Raw genomic sequence first — 17,128 nt, forward strand, 5'->3', positions numbered from 1 at the left:
TGTTTGTAGAGTAATTGACAACAGTTTAGAATGTGGCTCAACCAATCAGAATCAAGGACCGGAACTATCTGTTTTATAATAAAGCAATAAGCCTCAAGAAGCCGTGGCTTACAGTGAATTTACAATGGTTAAAGGGCGTTGTTAGGCACAACCCATACAAAATTTAACCATGGTTTTACTACTATAAAACCAAAAAAACACGATTACTACAGTTAAACCATGGTAACCACAAATTAACCATGGTCTTGCTACATTAACCATAGTTTAACCATGGTATCTGCAGTAAAACTATGGTTATACAAATGGTAATCAATGCGCTAAAAAACATGGTTACTACACTTCTGCTATAATAAAACCATGGTTAATTTTGTTAAGGGGACGTGAAGCGGAGTGCCTAAAACCCCCTTAGCCGTTATAAAATCACTATAAACCATGGCTTCATGGGGCTCATTGCTTTTATAAATGGTTATTCCTTATACGTAGTGCGGTTTCACATAATAAAACAGCAAATAAAGTGTAATGATATAAATAAAATGTTTTTTCAACAAAGGATTTTAACAAAGTGGTTGCCGAGCAACACACAAACATGAACAGAGGTGTATGTTTGTAAAGTAATTTACAACAGCTTTGATTGCAGCTCAACCAATCAGAATCAAGGACCGGAACTATCTGTTATATAAATGCATTTTAAGCAGTTACTGCTTGTTGATTTACACTGCAAGCTGTCAGATTTTCATCTTAATCTCTGGCCATATCAATATGCAAATAAATATGTAACTGCATTCCAAATTCAAAGTGACTCCTAGATCTCCTATATGAGCCACAAAAACCTTAAGTATCAAATATACGATACTCAAAAACAAATACAACGTTTTTTAGACTAAACACTTTGTCTAAAGGTTCAACAAACTGTTCCGTTTCATAAAATTACCATTATTTCATATATCAGACTTTACAGTGTTAATCATAGGCAGACAGATGGAAAATTGAATCAAACTATTGACTTGCAGCCTGTCTAGAGTTGCTGTTCCTCACATGGTTAGTCGTGCTGTTTCAGACAACTGCTCAGACTATGAACTGGAGGCATGATAGTTATTATCTTATTATGCATCTCATTTTAAACCTTTGGTGATCCACGGAGCTTCATCTTTGTGGCCAGACATGACGTGTTATTCTGCTAATGGCGAAATGCTCACAGCAGCTAATTAAGGGTGGTTCACTGAAAGGTTTTTCAGTTTACAGAAAGGGTGAATAGAAGTCTTTCTACCCAGTCTGTTGTGTCCCGTTTATGTGCACATTATTACATGTATCTGTGAGGAATGACTATTTCAGACTTACTTTTTCAGCTCTTTCACAGAAGCCCTCTCATTACCCAAACACAGTGGGAGTGTCTCAAACCCAAAATAGTTCTAAGACGGGCCAATTACATGGTGTTAAAAGCCAGATTTTCACTGAAATGTGACTGAGTGTGATGCTTTAGAACGTATTTAATGTATTTCACTCAAGGTGTAAAGAGCAACTTTCAGGATTCCAAACTACAGAATGAGAAATAACATGATGTTGAGATTCAGTGCTGTCTAGTTCACCTAAAAATGAAAAATCTGACATTATTTACTCAGCTTAGTGTTGTTTTAAACCTGTAGGACTTTCTCTTTTCTGTGGAATACAACAGAAGATATTTTGAGGCTGAATAGATAAAGTCATGCAGGGATGACTGTATTTATATCACTGCATTTGACGTACTTTATGTTGTAGAAACAAAAATTTGAATTGACTTTGGGACAATGGAACCAGAAGTTCCAGCATTTCTGGGTTTTGGCCTGCAAAAGTATGTCCTTTCAGAATCAGCACTGTATGAACTATTGCTTTGTTTTTCTTGAATAGCTAGACAGATCAGTTCTTATATGGATGAACTGCACGATGAAATCCCATTAAAGGAAAACACTGCCACTATGTGGCTGAATATTCTCATGCAACTATTGTGTAAGGAATCTGAAGGGTTATAGTGCTTTCTCTACATTATTCCTTACGGATTTGCATTTAATTAATTGTTTTAACACTGACCGTGCTTATTCTGTAATATAAGATCTTGTGGTAAGTACACAACACATGGCTGTCATCCAATCTTTACTGTGGAATAACTATGATACAAAACGGAAATGCATATTCTCAACATATTAAAGAATACAAAAATACTCTACAACCTTATATTGCACAAAAAAGAAAACTTTAAGAGGAGAATGTAGTTAAAATATTTCTTTTTTTACACCTGGAGTTTGTCAAAGGCACATTAAAATGTATTCAATTTCATGCAGTGATTTTTCTCTACAATAACTAAAAAGTAAACAATAGATTTAAAAGACTTAAAAACAATGTATGTACAAAAATATAACTAAAACTAAACCACATATGGAAATCTTATGTTACAAAGTTCAATACAATTCAACAAACATTTGGCTTTTATAGAATGAGACTTTACAAACTCCTTTATAAAATATACAAGTCAGACAAGACAAAATAAAGAAATGCTTCAAGTATAAAATAGCAAAGCATTACACTGTATTGCACTCTTACTGTACATGATGTATCATTCAGGCACTGCATCTATGCATGGATGTTTAAGGCCCAGTGTGGTATAATCTATACTTTAACCATTCAGTTATCTAGTCACATTTCTTCTTTCTTAAATACAGCAGAGCTGCTGCTGTGAGTGTTAATGTGTGTCTGTGTTATTACCCACGGTGCTTCAGCACGACCCAGCAGTAAACACTGAACCATGTGATGGGAGTGATTTCAGTTCGCTCAAATAAAATAAGCAGATCAACTGCAATTCACATTTTTAAATACATGCTGAAATCATTCCCTGGCCGTCGAGTTCTGGCACCTTCAAAGGCTCTTCACACAGAATGTTCTCAGGAGACCAGCGTTTCTCATTTTAGTGTCTAAGGAGATGCTTTTCTTCTCCTGTAAGGACTGTGGAAACTACAGCTACTTAGTTCAGTGTACTGTGCCTGAATAAACAAGGAGAATTCAAGACATGAGAAGCTTCCAGACAAATAAGCAAATGAAGCATTCAGTCAGATTTCAGACATTTGAAATGAATTTTGCACTGAGTAATAACATTTTTTGTTAAATTTCTCATTCTATATTCTTATTCCACTTCTTAAACAACCGCAATGCAAAGTCTGAGGTATATAAGAGAAATGTTCGTTATTGTATTGAATATTAGAATGTTGAATAAAAGGACTTCAATTGTTTATGTGTACAATATAATTTTAAACTGACAAATTGTTTGCATTGTATATTATAAATTATATTGATATACTTTAGTAAATTCTATTTAAATGGAAAAGACTGTATACAGTTGAGGTCAAAAGTTTACATACACCTTGTAGAATCTGCAAAATGTTAATTATTTTACCAAAATAAGAGGGATCATACAAAATGCATGTTATTTTTATTTAGTAGTGATCTGAATAAGATATTTCATATAATAGACGTTTACGTATAGGACAAACAAGGGACTCATGAACAACTAAAAATGACTAAACAAAAAAACAACAGTATTAAGAATCAAGTGTATGAAAACTTTTTATAAATTCAACTAATATTTTCTCTTGTGGACTATATGGAATTTTTTATGTGAAATATCTTATTTAGGTCAGTACTAAAAAATAACATGCATTTTGCATGATCCCTCTTATTTTGGTACAATAATTAACATTTTGCCGATTCTGCAAATTGTATGTAAACTTTTGAGCTTAACTGTACATTTTTAGCCAATAGCCTAATTTCTAAATTATTAGGCAAGGCAAGTTTATTTATATAGCACATTTCACACAAAATGGTAATTCAAAGTGCTTTACATAAAAGGAAGTAAAATAATCATAAAATAATAATCACAACAATAAAACAAGGAATTTAAACACGGACACAACCCCTGAACTGACACTATAAATATATATTCTTAAATCAAACTGTGTGGTAATTACCATTTGGACATCTGAAGGCACTCTGGAGAGGAAATCCATCACCTCATTGTTTTCAATGGCATATGGATTACGCAGTTTCTTTGTGAATTTATGTATACCTAAAAAATGAACACAATTATGACCAGTCGCTAGTGAAAACTCAGAACTTCAAGGAACTTGCTGCTAAAAACAAATTCCATTGTTAGGGAGTAAAAGAGCTGTTATCTTACCCCATAATAAAATAATGTAGCGTACTGGAATAAAGTAAGTGATCACTGTAGCTATGATGAGAACCAGGAAGGCCAGATTAGACAAGAACGGCACTGACCAGTTGAACGTACTAGGGAGAAAAAACAAAAACGTTGCCGTTTTACAATGAGTACCATGATTTTATAGCCTGTTTAGTGTTGTCATCTTGCCATAAGAGTTTATTCCCTTAAATATGGTGTATCAATGCTAATGTGCATGTATTCATTTGAATATTTGTACTGTCTGAATGTTAGCTTACTGACTAGCAATAGTGGTTAATATTTGCCTCTTCTGATTATTGTTGTTGAACAATAGTTGTGCATGCTTTGTTTAACAGAAGTTGAAGTTCCCCTTTGGTTTAGTTTCAAAATACAGACAGCCTTGCTAGTAGATAATGTACAATTTGTACAGTCTTAATAAATGTACAGTCTTAATTTGTTTCAGTCACAATCCATCATTTTAAGAAGCATTGTTTTTAACATTGGCAATAATAATAATAATAGTAATAATAATAATAATAATAATATTTAATTTAATGTAATTTAATTTCATTTAAAATCTTATCAACTCCAAACATTTCAATTGTGGTATATATTATGCAATTACCTTTATTCCCTTAATTTTCATTACAAATTTACAAACTGTATGTAAAGAGACAATACCTTTACATCTTAAATGAAGGGGTGAAAACCACACCTACTTCTTTATTCTTTCACCAAAGCATGCAATCTCCTCCAGAAGGTTCTGGACCGTAATGACAATCTCTTGAACCATGTGAATTTTCTCCATCAGACCTTTTTTTTCAGATTCCTACAGGAAGAAACATTTCAAAAGACCAAGAGCGTAAAACGTCATGCTTATTTACTCTAATCATTTTCTGAACAGGAAATTATTATACCTTTTCATCTTCATCTTCCTCTTCATACAACTCCATGGTGTCCTACAAAGGAAAAGCTTTATTTTTAAACACTTTAAAATGAAAGTTAAAGTCTTAATGTCATTAAATTATATCTGAGATAATACCTACGTGACCCAGGATCACAAAACCAGTCATAAGTAGCACTGGTATATTTGTAGCAACAGCCAAAAAAACAGTGTTTAGGTCAAAATGATTGATTTTTCTTTTATGCCAAAATCATTAGGATGTTCCATAAAGATATTTAGTAAATTTCCTACCGTAAATAAATCAAAACTTAATTTTTGATTAGTAATATGCATTGCTAAGAACTTCATTTGGACAATTTTAAAGGCGATTTTCTCAATATTTTGACTTTTTTTGCACCCTCAGATTCCAGATTTTCAAATAGTTGTATCTTGGCCCAATACTGTCCTAACAAACCGTACATCAAACGTACAATGGAAAGCTTATTTATTTAGCTGATGTATAAATCTCAATTAAAAAAATAAAATGACCCTGGTTTGTGGTCCAAGTCACATATTAAATCAGCAGTATCAAATCACTAAAACAATGCTAAACTAGATCCTTACTCTGGTTGATATTCTGCAATAAAAGGCACCACAATTTGGATATTTGGAGTTTTATTGCAATGTGCAATTTATCCAAAAAAAAAAAAAAAAAAAAAAAATCACCCACCAAGTCTCTGGTGACTCTCTCAGAGGCGATCTGGAGATAGTTCCATATGATGAGAAGGACCAAGAACATGGGCAGCATGTAGAAATCCCAGTACCACACTGTAAGAACAAACACCTGAAAAGAAACACATGCAGGATTTAGGCTTCATAAAGGCTGAGACTAATGAAGGGTCACATATTATATAAGTCTTAACAGTTCATGAATGTGAATGTGACTAAATTTACATGATTAACTATAAAATGAGCAAAAAATGTTTCACTAGATAACAAAAAAGTACTATAAAGTAGTTTAAACTACAGTTGAGTTCTTTGAAATAGGCCAACCTTTTACAAACACTCAAATACCAGAGTATTTGAATATAGTAAATACAATGGTTTTTTTCCCATAAGAGTGGGTGCAGCCATTTGTAAATTTTATAGGTTTGGCTTCTCATCCGTGTCCAGCTATTTTTAGCTCTACAAAACAGCTTGTTTTGCTGCTTGATATTGCATATTGGTGTGTCTCACCATATTATTTTAATGCATTATGTTAATTATGAACACACTGGTATGTAGTGCAAACAGTTTTACTGTTTACTATGTTATTATTCTTCTCGTTATTTCCCTATAGCGGCTAATGAACAGGAACTACAATTACAATTACAATTCAACAAATATTTGGCTTTTATAGAATGAGACTTTACAAACTCCTTTATAAGCTTACTTACGCACTGAAGAAAAAGGTGGTTAAAAAGTAACCCAGCATTTATATTTATTTCTAAATTATATTTAACCACAACAATTAAATTAAACAATCATGAATAAATGAGATTGATGAAACAAAGAATCACCAGAAATGCTATGATGCTCCTTTGCATACTTTCCCACTGAAAACAGCTCTTGATGAACTGGTTGACGTGGCACACGGCCCGATAAAGGTTCCTCACACGAAGAATATTCCTGGAGAGAACCTGTTGGCCGTTACGTAGTTAGCTCATACTTTTCCTAATGACACAACTGAAAAACTCATACTATATTGATACTATAATAGTTCATAAAGTCATACCTTCTTAGAAAACTTGGCATTGTCCTCCAGAAACTTCTGTTCTTTAGGTGTAAAGGTCCTGATGCTTGCTTTGATCTGGCCAAGGCAATGAACAAACAATTATATATCCAGAATTTGAGCATATGAAATATTTTACAGATACTTTATACACAGGTGCTGAAAATGCATCTGAGATCAGTACTTTTGAGCTTAATAATAACACTATTATCTTATGTAGAGCTGCTTTATACCTGAAATTGTATTTGATTCATAACCGATGAATTTTTCAATTTTTTATATGACATTTATTTATGCATGTGAATGTGAAGCTGTTTTCAAAGCACTTGACTTGGCTGAACTATTGAATAAAGGCGTAATCTTTTTGTTGTTATCAGTCAAGACTCACAGAATTGTAAATGACTTCCAGCTCCAGTACTATGGTTCCTTTAGACAGTCCTCCCAAATTCTCTTTCCTTAAAGGGCAAGCAACCTGATGACCGTTACGTATCTGTTGCAACAAGTAACATTAAACAAAATTCAAACATATTAATATATCAATTGCAATTCAATTAAGTTGTTTCTCAAATTATGTCAACGTTCTGCACTTACAGAGAGTAAAGGAAGAGCCACCTTCCCCAAGAAATCTGGGGCTTTGTCTCCATCCTCATCAAACACAGTCACTTCCAGAACCTCATGAATGTCTTTTACTGGGCTGGTCATAAAGATAAATGGAATAAATATCAACTATTGATTATAAATACAGAGCTGACACTGATAACTGTTCAAGAGCTTGGAGGCTGTAAGATTTTTTAATGTTTTTGAAAGTCTCTAATGCTCATCAAAGCTGAATTTATTTGGTCAAAAACACAATAAAATTAGTAATATTGTGAAATATTATTACAATTTGAAATAATTGTTTTCTATTTTAATATATCTTAAAATGTAATTTATTCCTGTGATTCAAAGCATCATTACTCCAGTTTTCAGTGTCACATGATCCTTCAGAAATCATTCTAATATACTAATTTGTTCATTTTAATTTTCACAATTGTTGCTGTATATATATATATATATATATATATATATAAAATTCTTTGAAAAAAAGTCTAAAGTTTTGAACATTATGGAGTACATTAATAAAGTTATTGTGATACTGACAAAGTGAAGACTTTATTCCACTCAGGGTTGAGGGTTTTGTATATGGTGTGGGTCTGCAGTCGGTTGTTTCCCAATTCCAGGACACAAAATGGGTCACTCTTTCCTAAAAATACACAGAAGATCCCATGAATGTGGTTGTTGATACTCGCACCCTTGCTGATGACTTTTTGTGTAATCAACAAATAATAAATAATACCATTTAGATCAGCAGCCAAGAGGTCAGTGGCCCTAATTACTTTAACCTGAAGAAAACCAACATCTCTCAAATCTTTCAGGGAGTTCCTGACACTCTGCCAAGATAAAAAAGGAGAGATTTTTTTTTTTTTTTTTTTTTAAATATCATAGTATGCAGTATACCCTTTGTAACATGCATACGGATGTAATGCAGTGAGGTAATCGGTTTAACATACATATTTAACCAGCATATTGTCTCTCTCATGAGGCTCTTCCAGTGGAGGAGCAACAAGATCCGTAATGGAAGCTCCTGTGCAGGGAGTGGGAGTGACGAGAAACACTACTCTGCCTCGCCCTGGGTCCAGCTCACGTGTAAACAGTGTTGATTCATTCAACGGCAACCCGGACAAGTCGATCTCACACCTGCAATGTGCACACAGTCACACCAGGTCTTAAACACAAAACCAGCAAGACATGCTTACAAGCAGGAAATTCTTTCCATGAGAAAGTCTTTTGAGTTGAATGTTCTAGGTTAAAGAAAAAAATAAGGTTTACACACTCTGAATGTTTATAAGCAAACATGTTTTTGTATTTCAGCTACATTAACCCTCTGGGGTCTGAGGTGATTTTGGGGCCCTTTAGATGTTTCAACATGTCCTGACATTTCTGCTTATTTTAGCTACTTACATATTACATACAACATGCTATTGGCCAACGTGTACATTTTTTCGCATTCAGCCCAAGCTGTGCTACAATAATATGTGAGCAAACTGGATGTACACGTTTGCATTTTTTAGAAAAAAAGATTATGCATGGTTTGTAAGTTTTGGGAAAATAAGTCCATACAACCCATACTGAATAACTGTGAACAAGACTTTTATATAATCAGTCTTGTAGGCTATTTGAAATTAAAATTAAGTGAAGTTTTGTAAAATAACAAGTAAAATAATCTGCCAATGGGGTAAGCAAAATAATCTTATTTCAAGTAAAAAACCTTCTTGATTTAAGAATTTTTACATACTTTTTTTTTTTTTTTTTAGTTATAAGTTCAAAAGAACAATGTTTATTTAATTTTTTTATTATTTACTATATTTTTTATTATTTCATTTATTTTTGTAATATAGTCTTTATGTGTCTTTATATGTCACTTTTTATTAATTTAATGCCTCCTTTGCTGAACAAAAACAATTAATTTCTTTCTTTAAAAAAGGTCTTAAGGATAAATATCACTTGTGCATTATTGGAATATTTCCTATAGTCATATTTAGAATGTAAAAAAAAATATATATATAGTCATGGCAGGAGCTGAAATATTAGATACTGTATAGCTTTGGAAAGACAAGGTATATACTTTAGTATAGCATCTTAGTATGCATTGGCATGCTTCCACTTCCAGTGCTCTAATGTAAACTGTGAAGTAAACAACATTTGGATTAATATAAAAACCAAATATTTTTTTAGATGTAATTGATTGTAATTTATTAACTATGCCAGCTTGTGAAATAAAGCTTAACTTCTAATAAACATTTCTTGAAGTCATTCAGAAACTTTAAACTCACTGTCCATAACATTCTTCACATCTCCTCCCCTCTTTTCCCACCACCTCAATCTCTAAAATGCTGGACGCATCAGGAAACTGGTTAAAGTCAAATCTTTCTCTCCACTGTGTGTAGACCTTCTTCACTTGACTCTGTGAAGATGAAGACAAACGTATAGCCATTATGTCAGAAAAGCTGCATTGCTACTCCTATTTAATCTTGAAATTCAAAGACTTTTAGGAAACAGCTAAACAGGTCGTCCTGATGCTTCTGTAAATACCTTGCTTTTATATTTCTGATCTCCCAGTTTAAAGCGAACAAACACGTCCCCCTGTACGTCCAGTGGTAAGTCCCGCCCCTCCACCAAAGTGATGGTAAACACGCCAGTCCAGAGTTGACTCTTCTTCATAGACTCCGTGAGACGTTTATTATGCTCTGTTGTAGTTCCCTGAGGATCGATAAAAATATTACAATGAGATATTGAGAACTTGTGCTTGTGCAAGTTTCTGGATGTTATATAGCAGTGGTTCTCAACTACCAGTAGGTTTTCAGGTTTGTTCAGACAGCAGGGAAAAATAATTGTAAATGCAAATCATAAAATGCATGATATAATCATGCACAGTTAATTTGCCTAAATAAATATACTTATCAACCCAGTTTTTATATCCTTCATTTCTGTCGCTTGGTAAAAGCTAGTCAAATTAGGCTGATGCAAGCATGGACAGGTTGTGCGGCATGGCCTCATTCTCAAAAACCATGAAAGAAATTATGCAAGACATAAAAAGGCATGACCCAGACTCACAACAATAATTACAAGTTGCCTGCATTGAGGATAAACATGGTTTGTGCCAACCACAGCATACTTTCTGTGGTGAATTATTGGCTTCCGAGAGCAGGAAACCATCAAAATTTAAATATATTTGGGTTGACATTTGATGTGCAAAAAAAGTTGAGAACGACTGTTATATTGGATGTGAGTTTGGTTAGTTTTAATCTTCATTGTGTTATTTTGCATGCAGATTAAAATACAGACTGGCCCCAAATCAAACAGCAGGATCATTGTTTGCAGAATCATTTGCTTTGAATATAATATTACAGGAAGTATTTGGATGAATTCAGGAGAAAGCGCTGACACAACCACGCTAGAATCAAAAAACAATTAGTGAACGATTAGAGGTAATTTAAAACTAATCCATCTCACCGAGAGGCTCCTTTTTTTCCTTTGGGCCCATCTCTTCACAATAAAAACAAATAATGTGAATATATATTTAGCAAACATTTAGTTAGCAGCGTTAGTTAGCTTGCCTAAGTTGCTTACTTGTTTTTTGTTTTTGCCGTCCCTCACAGACAAGCAGATATCGATGACTATGACACCCATATCGTCCTCCAGGCTGTTGGGGTCGTCCAGTGGAAGCACCATCTCGCTGCTCCTGCACAGCAGACAGAACAAAAGCATCAGAAACCACCCTTCTGGTTTGACCTTCAATACAAACACTTCAGATTAACCTACTTCTCAAGTTCCAGTTTATTCAGCTCAATACCGCAGGAGCCCATGAAGTCATCCGTTGTCAGATCTCGATCATAAACCTGAATAATGGATGGATGGGACTGCTTAATGTACCTGTAGGTGTCTTGGCATAATGATGCCACAGCAAAATGAATGCGTACCTTGATGAAGAGTTTCTGGTCCAGGTTGCGGATCGGGAAGGAGAACGTCTCATTCCAGACGGGGTTAAGATTCTTATACACCACTTTACTTTTGTACAAGGTCTTCCCGTCCAGTTTGAATTTCACATATGGATCACTTGTGCCTATGGAGAGAGGAGAATTTTATGGACCATCTGCAAATTTGGTTAAATATTTCTTAGCTATAGTCCTTACATGTATTACGGGCTTATTTTAATTTTCGAATCTAGAATTAAATGAAAATGCAATGCAATTTAAGCATTATATATATGTATGTATATATATAAAACTACATAAAAAAATATATCTCTGCTATAATAAAAAGCACTACAGTTTAAAAGTTTGGGGTCTTTTTTTAATTAGTACTTTTTTCAGAAAGTATGCATCAAATTTGTTAAATGTGACAGTAAAGACACTTTATTTTGATAGTCCACTTCAGACATTCTACTAACAGTAAGTAACTTTGCAACTATATGTCAAGTAGCAGTCATTACAGTATTAGTAGACTGTCTGCTTAATATCTTCTAACACTTTATTTTGATGGGTCCACAACATACAACATACTGACTATAAGAAACGTTGCAAGTATATGTCAACTTATTCTACTAACCCTAAACCTAATCTAACAGTCTGCTGTGAGAAATGAATGAGAATTAGTTGACATGTAGTTGCAAAGTTACTTATAGTTAGTATCATGTCTAAAGTGGACCATCAAAATATAGTGTAACCAATAGAAAAAAAAAAATGTATTCTGGAATAAATAAATATTTTCCACAAAAATATTTAATAGCACAGCCTTTTTTTGACTGTGAATAATAAGAAATGTTCCTTGAGTAGCAAAACAGCATATCAGAATGATTTCTGAAGGATCATGTGACACTAAAGACTGGCGTAATGATGCTAAAAATTCAGTGTTGCATCACAGGAATAAAATTACATTTTAAAATATATTAAACCAGAAAACAGCAATTTTTAATAGTAAGTTAATATTTCACAATACTGTTTGACGGTATTAGGAACACTCCACTTTTTTTGAAAATAGGCTCATTTTCCAACTCCAACACAAACTTAGTGCCGGTCACTTTCAGGCGCTGCGCAATATCAATGCCCCTGCTGCACCCATGGTAGCAAACGGTAGCAAAGTTCCTTGATTATTACGCTGGAATGAGAGTATAGTTCCTAGCCATATCAGCCTAGAAAAATCGCAACTCAAACTATCGTGGGAGCGGCCTCTGTCGGTGCGACGCCACAACGACAGGCATCTGAGAATGGCTCGATTTGAAAAAGGGAATATTATTTTTACAGATTAATTAAAAACCACTGCATGGATTTTTATCATTATAGGGTAGATTTGTACATACACTGCCAACACACATTAATGTTCAAACAACATGTAAAAGTGAACTTAGCATCCGATGACCCCTTTAAGTGTTGGAATCCTGTTTGACAGATGATGCAGCCTCCTAGAAATTATGTCACTTGAACGTACATTATTTTACAAAGGTTTTTGGATGAGGGTAATTCATTGTGCAAATTAAAAGTCCTGCTGAAAAAGAAAAATCTGAGGGACAGGCCAAAAACCTTACCCTTACCAGCATAAATGCTATTTAAATTATTTAAAATAATATCTAATAGATTTTTTGATGTAATATTGATGAAAGCATATGCACATTTATTTGTTGCTATATTAAATCTATGTTTGATTATTTCTTAGGGACGCATATATATATTTACTTTTATTCCTTCTTTGTGGTTTTGCTTTGAAATATTACTGTTATTTTAACAAAATTGTGCATCAGACTAAGTCAGTATGTGATAACCAAGATACAGGTCATTTTGTTACATGACCACAAAACCATAGAGCAGGAAATGACATCACAGAAAGGACCCCTGTAGACCCTCATAATATGGTATGTCACATGTCTTAAGAAAAATCAATATGACCTTTTGTGGCACAACAGGTTAGTTCAGCTTGAAATGTCAAAAGGAATAACCCCAAAGGAAAAGTCAAACTGCATACTAAAATGCATCTTACCAGTGTTAAAAATGTTCGAAAACATTCATAAACGCCTATCCTCATGTGTATTCAAGTATCATATTACATTTCACACATGACATTTACTACCATTGACACTTGAGTTATCAATCAAAATGTGTCAAAAGCATATGGAACTGTAATTGAACAAGTTTTTTAAATATTTGACAATTCAGACATAGTAATTTGTATAACCTAAGGTATTCCTTTATGACTTTCATAAACTTTCAGTAAACTATGTATATGTGACACAAACAAGTGCAGTCCCTATCAGTTTCCCTTCAATCAGATGACATGTTTAGTAAAGTCAGTTAGTTTAGTCATGTGTGTGGGTTTGCCTTTGACAAGGATGTGGTTAATACTTGAATGCAACATCAGTGCATGAGGCAAAACCAGGCAGCTTCCGGAGAAGACTAGCATTTTGACAGAGAAAGAAAACCTAGAACATGTTACTACTTTTGGTATGGTTAACAGCTATAAAAATGATGGATATAAATAGGGCCTTTAGTACAGCTGCAAAGGTGATACAAAGCAACCTGCCTTGCTCACTACGGTTTAGAAAATAACCCTGTTGCACCAATAGATGGCGGCATGTAGTAAGTGTGAACAAGTCATCAGTTATTCTCTCGTCCACCACAATTTAAAGGGATAGTGCACCCAAAAATGAAAGTGCAGTGTTTATTTACAATCAGTCTTTAGTTATACCAAACTTGTACGAGTTCTGTTCTTTAAAATATTTTCTGGTGTGATCAGCAAAAGAAATAAACATATACAGGTTTGGAATAACTTGAAAGGGAATAAATAATGAGAGTTTTCATTTTTTGCTGAACTATCACTCTATTTAAAAGCAACTGACCCCATTTTATACATGTACTTAGTCTAACTGTGTTTGAATCAATGCTTACTAATCCGAAATCAAATTTTATTTATTACAGGCTGCTGGAAATTCAGCTTTGGATCACATAAATCACATTTTAAAAAATATATTAAAAGTAGCGCTGTCAAAAGATTAATCGCGATTTATCACATTCAAAATAAACGCTTGAGTTTGCCTAATACATGCGTGTGTACTGTGTGTAATTATTATGTATACGTATGTATAAATACACACAAATGAATGTATATATTTAAGAGAAATATGTTATGTACAAAATAGTTTTATTTATATATAACATAAATTCTATAAAAATTATAATACTTGTAAATATTTCTTAAATATATACATGAATGTGCTTGTATTTATATATACATAATAATTACACACAGTACATGCACATGTATTAGGCAAACTCAATTAATCATTTATCATTTAAGTTATTTTAAATTGTAATAACATTACACGATACTGTTGTTTTTTTGTATTTTTGATCAAACAAATTCAGCCTTGGTGAGAGAAACACATCCCACAAACCAAACCTTTGAACGGTAGTGTATATTTGAATATCCTGTTTAACGATATTCTTTACAAAAGTAAAATGAGTCGCAATCAGCAATTTGTGTTGACTTTAAACACAGCAATTTGATATGTGAACATATCATTCACAAACACTGACTCTAACATGCAAATACTGACTGTAAAATCTCAAGCTGATCTATTATATAACAGACACACCTGTGAAAACAGTCAATAAACGCAGAGAATAAAAAGTTCACTAACAGTATCCTAATTTGTCCAACAGGAGGATCAATTAAGATTCACAGCTTTCTGAGAAAACATGGCAACAGAAGAGCTCTGAAAAAGCTTAACAGGCCCACGACCACTAATCATGAAATTACAGCAAAGCACACAGTCTTATAAACAGGAAAGGAGCTTGTTCAACGAGCCACGTAGCAATGACGCAATACAGACATAATAACAGCTGTAAATGAACTCGGGAAGAGGAAGTATACCAATGCATATCCTAGTCTCCACCTGTCTATGTTTTTACATGTCTTATGCAAGTGCCTCATGTGCCAGTAAAGTCAATAATGCGCTTTGAAAGTTCAAGGTGTGTCCTGCATCTACGCAGGTGTGGCATCAGACAGGTTTGAATGTGCTTGGAGGAATGATGGCTCAAATATGAAAGAAATGCACACGTTCTGGTGATAATGCAGTGAACTAAAGCAAAAATTAGTGATCAAAGAGTGATTAAGTTCTTTTAAGGTCTAGTAGTTAAGGTCTGCTTGCGTTCACACTTTCACTATCCCTATCATTTTTTTATTTAAATGAAAAATTAAGCTGAAGTATATAATTTCTATGCCACTACTGTTACTGCAAAAACAATGATTTGAAAATTAAGTTTCTAACCTCAACAAATAAGTCCCTGCTAAATAAGTTATTAGTAATAGCCCTGCCCTAAAGTCACACTATTGGTTAGTTCAGTAGTAGACATGTTAGACCATCCAAACAAACAGAGCAATGTTTTTAAAGCTTATTTACATTTGTTTCTACAGGGTAAACACCGGAAGGAAGAAATTTGGAATTGGAAACAACACCCATCAGGTTTATGCATCTGCACTACAGTCACATTTTGCTGGACTGTGGTAATTTCCGCTGATGGGTGCGCCTTTAACAAATAAAGCACGTATACAAAAACCACTGATTGTTATGAAAATGTAGGATGTGTGTGGTGTTTCTGGGTGTGTTGTGTTTATATACAGATATCTGATACTCACCACAGCGGTCTCTAATGACCAGTCTGCGTCCCTCCTTCAGGCATATAGTGAGCAGATACGTTTTATGAGCTTCCTTCTGATGCTCATTCACTCCAGTGGATTCTGTCTTCATGTCCAGAATCTGCTGAAAAAATTTATGAGAGAAGCATGCAACAAGCTTTCATATGAGTCATTTGGAGACCATATCTGGGTGATGTATTGAGTCGGGCAGCGATTGCAGTATGTTATAATTAAAAGCATTTTAAGCAACATTTTGGTCATTTATGAATTCAATTTGACTCTTTAGTGAACTGAAAAAACTGAAAGGTGATTAAAAATAGTAAAAAGAAAATACAGAAGTGGTGACTAGTTACACTAACTCAAATATAAGCTTTGTTTTACAGTTCTTAGAAGTCACTTCTTTTTTGCTACTTCATCATTTTTTAGAACTTTCTCCCACTGACTAACACTGACAGTATTATTATTCATTATTTATCATAATCTATGATTAATAAATCAGTGTGATAGTTGCATATGAATTTCGATTAGGTTCTTTCTTATACTACCATTCAAAAGTTTGGGGTTGGTAAGATTTTGTAGCTTTTTGAAAGTCTCTTATGCTCACCAAGGCTGCATTTATTTGATCAAGAATGCAATAAAAACAGTAATATTGTGAAATATTATTACAATTTAAAATAACTGTTTTCTACGTCAGTATATATTAAAATGTAAATTATTCCTGTGATGGCAAAGCTGAATTTTCAGATGATTTTCACAAAAATCCTTTAGAAACCATTCAGTGGGCATTTCTCATAAGCTAATCACTGTTTTTTTTTTCAGCATACTTTGATGAATAGAAAAAAAATAGCATTTGTTTTAATTAGAAATCATTTGTAACATTATAAATGTCTTTACTGCCACTTCTGATCAATTTAATATGTCCTTGGTCAATAAAAATTTCCCTTTTTTAAAGAAAACTTACTGACCCCAAACATTTGAAAAGCAGCATACACTGATTTGCAAACCAGTAGTTTCCTACTAAATTCTGATGCTTGCTGACAGCATG

At 33.6% G+C, this 17,128-nt stretch overlaps 1 protein-coding gene across 5 annotated transcripts in view; it reads right to left on the reverse strand.

Annotated features, from left to right (window-relative positions):
• Window positions 1-2,114: 2,114 nt before the first annotated feature.
• Window positions 2,115-17,128, reverse strand: part of mctp2b (multiple C2 domains, transmembrane 2b) — a 29,472-nt gene continuing 14,458 nt past the window's right edge. For 2 of the 5 annotated variants that reach the window (XM_051113832.1, XM_051113835.1), the window contains 20 exons: window positions 16,084-16,204; window positions 11,376-11,518; window positions 11,218-11,294; window positions 11,026-11,137; window positions 10,909-10,941; window positions 9,988-10,155; window positions 9,729-9,859; window positions 8,406-8,592; window positions 8,192-8,285; window positions 7,996-8,098; window positions 7,447-7,549; window positions 7,244-7,345; window positions 6,859-6,933; window positions 6,644-6,763; window positions 5,815-5,928; window positions 5,119-5,160; window positions 4,921-5,030; window positions 4,202-4,311; window positions 3,993-4,090; window positions 2,115-3,011 (listed from right to left, as the gene is read on the reverse strand). In XM_051113832.1, coding sequence (XP_050969789.1) covers window positions 2,943-3,011; window positions 3,993-4,090; window positions 4,202-4,311; window positions 4,921-5,030; window positions 5,119-5,160; window positions 5,815-5,928; window positions 6,644-6,763; window positions 6,859-6,933; window positions 7,244-7,345; window positions 7,447-7,549; window positions 7,996-8,098; window positions 8,192-8,285; window positions 8,406-8,592; window positions 9,729-9,859; window positions 9,988-10,155; window positions 10,909-10,941; window positions 11,026-11,137; window positions 11,218-11,294; window positions 11,376-11,518; window positions 16,084-16,204 — 2,112 coding nt within the window. In that variant the 3' untranslated portion in view covers window positions 2,115-2,942. Of the gene's footprint in view, window positions 3,012-3,992; window positions 4,091-4,201; window positions 4,312-4,920; window positions 5,031-5,118; window positions 5,161-5,814; window positions 5,929-6,643; window positions 6,764-6,858; window positions 6,934-7,243; window positions 7,346-7,446; window positions 7,550-7,995; window positions 8,099-8,191; window positions 8,286-8,405; window positions 8,593-9,728; window positions 9,860-9,987; window positions 10,156-10,908; window positions 10,942-11,025; window positions 11,138-11,217; window positions 11,295-11,375; window positions 11,519-16,083; window positions 16,208-17,128 lie in introns of all 5 variants that reach the window. The other 3 variants (XM_051113831.1, XM_051113834.1, XM_051113833.1) reach the window with 2 other exon arrangements.

This window comes from Labeo rohita, chromosome 7 (genome assembly GCF_022985175.1).
Source record: "Labeo rohita strain BAU-BD-2019 chromosome 7, IGBB_LRoh.1.0, whole genome shotgun sequence".
NCBI lineage: Eukaryota > Metazoa > Chordata > Actinopteri > Cypriniformes > Cyprinidae > Labeo > Labeo rohita.